At 40.5% G+C, this 9,195-nt stretch overlaps 1 protein-coding gene across 1 annotated transcript in view; it reads left to right on the forward strand.

Moving 5' to 3' along the window:
- Nucleotides 1–6,751, forward strand: part of prss16 (serine protease 16) — an 87,581-nt gene extending 80,830 nt beyond the window's left edge. The window contains exon 9 of the mRNA XM_059986985.1: nucleotides 5,797–6,751. Coding sequence (XP_059842968.1) covers nucleotides 5,797–5,906 — 110 coding nt within the window. The 3' untranslated portion in view covers nucleotides 5,907–6,751. The remainder of the gene's footprint in view (nucleotides 1–5,796) is intronic.
- Nucleotides 6,752–9,195: the final 2,444 nt, after the last annotated feature.

Genomic DNA, 9,195 nt, shown 5'->3' on the forward strand with positions numbered 1-9,195 from the left:
TTTATTGTCATACTGCGAATGTCTAAAAAGGAACCATATCATTTTTGTTTTGGAATATTTTGTGTTTTTCTTTGATTGTTTGAATTACTTGAGTGTTCTGTTATAGATTACTACCAAGGCTTTATTACTTCCATATTTCAAAATAATTCTTAAATCAGACTTTTATTAAGTAAACTGCCAAAATCTGAGAATGACAGAGCAGTGAGTAATGCTGACCAAAGTTGCAGTCTGTGGTTTGTACTCAGGAAGCTGATCTTGGTTGGGGTGATGTAGTCTTCTAGAATTAGATCCATTTTACCTGGTTTAATAAAGAACCAGCTTCTGGTTTGCTGCTCCTAGACCTATTCAGTAACTTCAGGGTAAGAAAATAGCCCTCACAGTTTGTCAGCTCTCTGATTTTAACTTTTCAACAAGAGAACTATTCATATTGACAAGCTTCCAGGACGTATGAACTATTCCATTTTGTACTTCTGAAGTCAACAGGGGAGGGATAAAGAAAATCTTTTTTTTTTGGTGAGTATATCTTTACATTAGTGAGTAGTGGATCCAGGCAGCGGAGTAGCACAACTGCTAGTGCTGCACCTTTGCAGTTCCAAAGATTTATCTTCAATCATGACCTCGGGTATTACCTGCCTGGAGCCTGCACTTTCTTCTGCTTGACTTTTCTTCCAGTAGTCTCATTTACCCCACACCCTTAGAAGTGCTGGATGATTAATTGAATAGTTGATTTTACTCCTATATTGGAAAGGAAATCTAGGAAAGGATCAGAGGGCAGTTGATGTGTGTGAGAGAGAGAAAGACAGACAAACAGAGATAGAGAGAGATGGAAATTGCAGAGCTAAAGGCAAATAAGAGGATGGAATATAGGACTTATGGAATCATTCTACTGAGAGCCAGTGTAGACCGGATGGCCTGATGGTCCTCCTTCAGCATGTAAGACATAGTTGTTAGAGATGTAAAGCACCAGTGAGCAAGAGGCATGGCCTGAACAGTTCAGAGCTTCCATCAGCTGCTAAGATCAGGAATTCAGATCGCCCAAGGACTGCCTATGAATGAAATTCGTTAGCTTCAGCAATAAATATAATCATTTTTGCCTTTGTCAAAACTTTAATACCATCAATGAGAGAGTCCAAATCTAAAGCCCTTCCCCTGAGTAGATACTAGTATATTTTGCAATATTTGGAGTAGATCCGCATAGAGTGCAAAGTACCTGCAGGACTTCCTGAAAGAAAGTCTCCATTGACTGTGACATAAATTTCCTTCATGAATTAAATGGAACTTTGAGCATTCTGCCTTGTCTGACTTCAGGCCTTTGGTGATGTGGAGAAATTCTAGTGTGACAGACAAAGGAATAGGCAGCAAAGAAGAACAAGAACACAGGAAATTCTGCAGATGCTGGAAATCTTGAGCAACACACACACAATACTGGAGGAACTCAATAAGTCATGCAGCATCTAAGAGGGGGAATAAAGAATTGACTTTTCAACCTGAGACCTTTAATCAGGACCTTCATCAATATCCTAATCAAGAAGGTTAAGAGACAGACTGAAATTGCATCCTTTTGGCCAGTTATCTCCTTCAAATGACAACAAAATTATGTAGAGTGCAGATCCAGATTGCTAAGCTTAATCACTGAGTACCTCAACATCAGGAACCTACGTATCGTGTTGCTGCCTGGAATCATCCCTTGGCGTGCAAGAGATTTCCATCATTTTTGGCTTCTTCTTGAAGAGCAAAAATATGATCAGGAAATAGATGCAAACACCATTCACTAAAGGCCTAAGACATCAAACACACCTACATCATACATATACATACAGTATTTATATTAATAACTTGAAGGAGGGGGCAGAGTGTCACAGTGTAAGTTTTCCAACAACATGAAAATAGGTAGGCGGACATGTTGAGGATGTTTGGACTTGGCAACAGGATATAGATAGAATGAGTGGGTGAAAAATTGGCAAATGGAGCTTAATGTGGTAAAGTGTGAGGTTGGGCCCCTTGGTAAGCGAAATCAAAAGGCAGATTATTATCTAAATGGGGAGAGATTTCAAGGGAGTGAAATACATGGGATCTAGGTATACTTGTGTACCCATCGTTAAAAGTTAGCAGACAGGTGCAACATGCACTTAGAAAGGAAAATGGTATATTGGCCTATAATAGCACGGGGATTGGACTTTAATAGTAGCCAAGTCTTGTTACAGTTGCACAGGGTGTTAGTGAGGCCAGAGCTGGAATACGGAGTACTGTGCACAGTTTTGGTCCTCTTATTTAAATAAAGGATATACTTGCATTCTAGAAGCAGCCCAAAACACATTCAAAGGTTTGAAAGGTACATTTAATGTCAGAGAAATGTATATAAAATACATTCTGAAATGCTTTTTCTTCGCAACCATCCAAAAAACCATCCAAAAAACAGAGGTGTGCCTCAAAGAATGAATGACAGTTAAATGTTAGATCCTCAAAGTCCCCCTTCAGCTCCCATCCCTCTTGCGTGTAAGCAGCATCAAGCAATGATCCCCCTCCCCCATCGACAAAAAAAATGTATCAACACCCACCACCAAGCACTCAAGCATGCGGCAAAGGAACAACAAAGACTCAGACTTGCAGTTCTCTAAAGACTGCGCGTTCGCCCGGTATTCGACATACCACAGGCTCTCTCTCTCCCTAATAAGAGAGAAAGAAATGTCACCGTTTCACAGCAAGAGGGGAGACATAAGAAACAACTCACTGGTTTATGATGTTAAAAGTCTGTTGCATTGCTTTTTCTGAGCTCTGTGCCCAAAGATCACATGTCTCTGTGCACAAGGCCACAGATCTTCCGGCTCCCACGACACACTGACCAGGACACTGACCTTTGATCCACCTGTCTCCAGAGCCCTGAAACCTTAGGCCTCCAAAGGTGAACTGAACTCTTAGGCCGGACCTTGGCATGTTGGATAATGGCCAGTCGTGACATCCCAAGAGCGGTTCCCATTCCCGCAAAGAACCAAAGTCAGCGTGTAACTCCATGTCAGGGCCTTCAAAAGAACCCTGAAAGGGAAAAATAGAGATATTAAAGATGGAAATAGAACTGTTTCTGAAGATGCAAGCAAAGGAGTCACTGTTTAGCACCATCTTCACTAGGCCCCTTCCTACTACAAGAATGAGTCCCACCTCAACTTATGTAGATAATATTTGGTATTCACAAAATATCCATTATACTTAGGTGCTAAAGCTATTAAGACTTTTTTAAAATCACATATAATTAAGTTATTAAAATATCAAAATGAACTTAAATAAATAATAAAATATCAATTTTCCTTTCTTCTAACAGCTAGATTCTCCCTGTGCCTATACTAGGTTTATGCTAACACAGGTGAGCAGTGGGCAAGTTATGCACTCTGAGACCTGTCAAGTCTGCAGAGGTTCGTGCTGTCTAGATAGGCATCACTAGACATGCCGAAGAATGGAAAAACCCACAAAAAGTATACTGCCAGGATACTGCCCAGTCCATCACAGGAAAAACTATCCCACCATTGAGCACATCAGCAAGGAGCACTGCCACAAGAAAGCAGTATCCATCATCACTGGCAGCCGCCATCCAGGCCGTGCTCTCTTTCTGCTGCTGACATCGGGAAGGAGACACGGGATCCTTAGGTCCCACATCATCAAGTTCAGGAACAGTTATTACCCTTCAACCATCAGGCTCCTGAAACAGTGTGCATAACTTCATTCACCTCAACACTAAACTGATTCCATTACCTTTGGACTCACTTCCAAGAACTCTACAACTCATTTTCTTAGTATCTACTTATTTATTTATTTATTTGTCTGATTATTTAATTGTTTGCTTTTATTTGTATTTGCACAGTTTGTTTTCTTTTGCACATTGTGTTTGAGTCAGTCTTTGTTTCAAAGTTTTTAAGTACATTTATTATCAAAGAATGTATGACTTATACCACCTTGAGATTATTTTGCTGACAGGCAGTCACAAAGCATGAAAGCCGAAAGAGCCCAGTTAAAAAAATAAAGACCAATCCCCCCAGTACTGTGGTGAACTATGGGCCTGTCTGGACACGCCCCCTGCTGACTGCTCCTGTGGCTCCTCCCACAGGCCCCTGTATAAAGGCGATCTGAGGCCTGACGCTCGGCCTCAGTCTCCCGGACATAGTATGATGGACACTCACTCCTGGTTCCTTCTTCCAGTCAATAAAAGCCGATATCTCGCCTTACGTCTCAGTGTGAGTTATTGATGGTGCATCAAGTACCCACAGAGAAAATGAAAACAAAACAAAAAGCAAATCATATAAACAGCAGCAACAGCATTCCAAACCAAACTGAGTCCTTAGACCCAAATCCCCGGAACAGCCCGGAGTAGGCCCGAAGCCTTGGCATTTAGTTCTTCATAATAGTGGGGCAAATTGCCACAAAGTTCGCAGGCACAAAGTACAGCAGCCAGGAGCAGTCTCACAGCCTTAGCATTGCAGTGAGAGAATTCCTAGACTATCTGGACTAGCATTTAAATTGTCTAAACCTCACTCGAGGACCTGGCCCTACCACTGGTGAATCGCTCCAGGCCTAGATTTCCCTGCTGAGGGAGCCGTTCTTGATTTCTCCAAATTGGCTCGGTGCCCAAAGTGATCCACCTCGCCCATCTCTCGAGATCCTGCCTTTCCAGTCTATGTGTGTCGGCATTTAGATTGTCCGAACAGTGGGTTGTACCTCACATTTGGACCTGAGCCTTGCTGCGGCAAGTTGCACCAAACCTTGAACACGCCACTCAGCGATTCACTTCAGACCTGGATTTTGCTGTCAAAGAAGCCGTTTACGACTCTCTAATTTGGCTCGGTGCTTGGAGCGATCCACCTTTGTACCCGGGTTAGTTGGATGGGCATCAGAACTCCTCTGTCCCGCCTTCTCCCCTCCAAATCATTCACTCCAACCAGCATGGCTCCTACTCCAAGTGTGTTGATTTTGCAGCACACCAGCAGGGCACATCCCACAAATTTGCTTTGCCTTCACACTCTTAATGGTTTTAAGTGGTTTTAATCAAATTCCCTTTCTTTCAAATGACCAGTGAACTGTCACACATCTTTGGTAGCGCCATCTTAAACCTGAAATTTTTGTGTGTAGTTTTTCATCGACTCCATTGTATTTCTTGGTTCTACTGTGAATGCCTGCAAGAAAGTGAATCCACGGTAGTATATGGTGACACGTACTTACTTTGATAATAAATTTACTTTGAATTTTTAACTCTGATGTTGTGCAGGAACAAACAAAACCGGACCTGACAGTGTGGAGGATTGTCACCACTGACATAGGCTGATGCCATTACTGGAAAGCAGAACTTCTACAGGAAAATTACAGAAGACATAGTATAAACATATTTACAGCTAACTGTGACCTAAAGATATTACATGAACATTTAAATAAGAGCTCAGTTTTTACTAGAAGCAGCAAATGAAATATCTCCTGTCTTCTTGCTTCCTATATTTTCAGGGTAGTTCAGTGACAGAGTGATAGACAGTGTTTCGATGTATTAGTAGTCATTCCTTGTCTAGGGCCTCCTTGTCAGCTGTGGAACAAATGCAAAGAAAATAAAGAGAAATGTCAGTCCAAAGTCCACTCCTCTGCAAATTACGTGTTTTACTGGAAACGCCAAAACCAAACTTCCTTGAAGTGACAAAGACCTTTGACGTTTATACATGATTCATTTGCGATATTAAGTCAATACACACAGATGATAGTGCAATACATAGGAACCAGTATTTTACAGAGATTTGTTTCATGTGTTTTTATTAATCATCCAAACAGGTACAGCACATTGCGCAGACATGTATCCATTGCGACAAAGTGACCTGCCACCGCTCAGAAAGGCAAGAGACGAGATTTTTCGGCGGCTGAAAAACTGGGTTAAACAATAAAGACTTTCAGCAATGCCAAAATGAAATATTGAGGAATTTGCTGTATCTGTTTTCTTTCCATTCATCTGGTCTTAGAGAGCATTAAGAACCGTTAATCACGTCAAATCTTTGTTAATGCAATGGCTTCCTGTATAAACTGTATTATTGAAATGTGTTTTTTTTCAGAATATATCTTCTAACCATGTTTGTGATTTAGTCTGCAGAATGAATTTTAAATTATATGTGTAAGTTCCAACGTAAAAATGCCCAACTTATTAATTTGGAAGCATGTGGCATTCGGTAGATAGATTTGCAGCAAACAAAGAGTTTGTTTTCTATGTTAGGGTAGTGAAATAAAGCAACAATTATCAGGGTTGTTAGAATTATATATTTGGTCTTGGAGAATGCATGAACTACTCCTTGAAGGGAAGAAGTGTCAACTGTATGCATATTTCAGTACTTACAGACACCAGGAGTAAAAGTGCTGAATATTTAATCAAAAATAGTGTGCCTGGTGAAATGGGTGAAGTTAAGTAAAAGACAAAGAAATATTTGAAGATATTGGTTTACTATACTAATTCCTTAATAACTTGATGAAACAAACTTATGGGTTCAACTGCTTTATACTATCCAACAAGACAAATAAACTGTTGGTTTTTAGAATGTTTTTTTGAGGTTGCTTGTCAGCAAACACTTTATGAAATAAACTTTAAAAGCAAACCAACCGGTTTCATAATTTGTACACGTATTGATATAAATGGGAAATAATATTTGCAAGACTGCACTTGTATATCATTTGTGCAATTATGACAAGGAATTTCTGTTATGATTCAGATATACGATGCCAAGAAGAGTTGAGAAGTAGTTCTTTAATCTGAACACAAAGCTGTATAATAAGTGTTTAACCATCCTAACTATGGGAATGTGACTATAAGGGGGTAAAATAGTAACAATAATATAAAGGAACTGTGACACAAAGGGGGAATGTCAACTTCCTAACTGGCCTTTTTGTAATTCTTACTTTCAGGTCAATTCAAGTTAAGTTTATTGACATTTAGCTATATACATGTATATAATGTATATAGGCACAAGACAACATTTCTTTGAATCAGGGTGTAAAGCATAGCAGAACACATAACACACAATATCTTATGAAGGTAATGATAAAATCTGCTGATAAATCACATATAAATACAAACTAAAGGATATTAATATTAAATATTGAAGGCATGCAGCAGTTTAACTTTGAATCCAATGTGTCAGGGAGTTCAGAAGCCTAAAGGCCTGGGGAAGAAGCTGTTACTCATCCTGACTCTTCTTGTTTTTATGCATCCTGGCCTCCTGCCTGATGGTAGAAAGTCAAAGAGGACACTGCATGGATGGGTGGGATACTTAACAGCAACTTACGTAATTATGAGGTGTTAAGCTGACTTGACAAGAGTTGCACAACTAGAACACCTATGTCTACTCATAATAAGGTCCATGTAATAGTTAATCTGGAAAAAATCACAATGCCTACTATAGCCATGCCGAAAACAACTTGATGAAAGCAACAGAAAAACTCTTCCTGCCTGGTAAACATCAGACTAAGCAAGAAAAGCTGGGCAAGTAAAACAGAAGATATGGGTTTGCTTGGACTATCTTGGTTTGTAGGTTCTGTAAAAGTTGTCAAAGGAGGGAGAATGAAGTTTGGAAGTCATGAGGTTGAAGATCACACTTCATCAGTCATTTTTATCATTCGACAATGTTAGTGGAAGTGTTATCAGCCCTCAGGCAGCACTTCCTCACCAATAACCTGGTTGTTAATGCCCAGTTTGAGTTACACTAGAACTTTTTTTGAGCAAAATAAGCTATATTCATAATTTTAAAAATTACATGAATGAACTTTTCCTCTGGGTGTGGCATCAAAGAGACCAAGTAAGTATGAAGTCAATGCTTCCAAGAGGTCCACAACCTTGTTGTGATTTGTAGGCTAGTGTGCCTTGGAGAGCTTTGTTGGCTGGTGTCAAGGCTTTATGCTTTCGCTCTTGGTAGGATCACCCATGGCAAACAAGTCAAAGGGTAGAAGACAAACTAAGAGTGATCCACCAGTCCTCCAGGTTTGGGGGTTCAGCTCATAGCTAATAGCCCTGACAGGTAAAACAAAATTGCTACAGAGACAGCAATGAAGAACCCTTCTGCATCCAAGCATGACAGTATTTCAGTGTCTCCACCTGGGACTTGTATGACTGACAGTTGTGAAAACCGAGAGGGAGCTACTGACATGATAGAAGAAGCCCTGAACATCACCAGAGATAGAAAACCCACATTGCTGCCCTACACACCAGCGGTGTAACGGACAATTTTAAGAAACTGTTACTCTGGGAAACTCTTTCTCTGATTGGAGCTGAAAGAAGTAGTTGTGTTTGTTGAAGGCTAATCATCCCAGAGCATTGTACTAGACAAAACAGCCTTCAGTTATTTCATCAATGATCCTGTTTCCATTTTAAAGTCAGAAGTGAAAATGTTTGCTGATGACCGTAATATTCAGCTGCATTTGCATCTCCTCAGATAATAGATAACCATTGGGCAATAGTCCTTGTCCTTTTGGAGCAGAATTTTCATCAAGTGATGATGAATATACAGTCTATAGAAAATAAGGGACTGCTGTGTACTTTGCTTCATAGAAACTTGGCTCAACCCTGTCATTTTGGACACAGCACTGCAGCCTGAGGGTTTCAACATTCACTGCAAAGACAGAACATCTGAGTCTTTTATAGGTAGAGGAGGTGAAGTATGCTTTATGATTAACTCATTGCGGTATGCAGACATGGCAGTTCTGCCTCAATCTTATTCGCCCAGTCTGGATCATCTAGCGTCCATTTTATCTGCTGAGGGAGTTTTCTGCCAACATCCTGGTGGAAGTAAAATTCCCACTTCTAGGCAAATTTAGGCAGAGGATGGAGGAGGCACTGAGCACAGTGCTTGGTAGTCACAAAACAGTGCACACTGATATCTTCCCCATCATTGTGGGGAATTTCAACTGGATCAGCTAAAGGAATCTTTGAATAACTATTACCAACGTATTACCTATGGGATCAGAGAAGCCAAACAGACTTGACAACTGTTACACCACCATCTCACCGGTACCAAAAGGGTGACAATTATACCAGTGCCCAAGAAGAGCAGGGTGAGATGCCTCAATGACTGTCACCCAGTTGAACTCACGTCTACTATATTGAAGTGCTTAGAGAGGTTGGTCATGGTCAAAATCAACTCCTGCTTAAACAGGGACCTGGACCCACTGCAAGTTGCCTATCACCACATAGAT

This window comes from Hypanus sabinus, chromosome 2 (genome assembly GCF_030144855.1).
Source record: "Hypanus sabinus isolate sHypSab1 chromosome 2, sHypSab1.hap1, whole genome shotgun sequence".
NCBI lineage: Eukaryota > Metazoa > Chordata > Chondrichthyes > Myliobatiformes > Dasyatidae > Hypanus > Hypanus sabinus.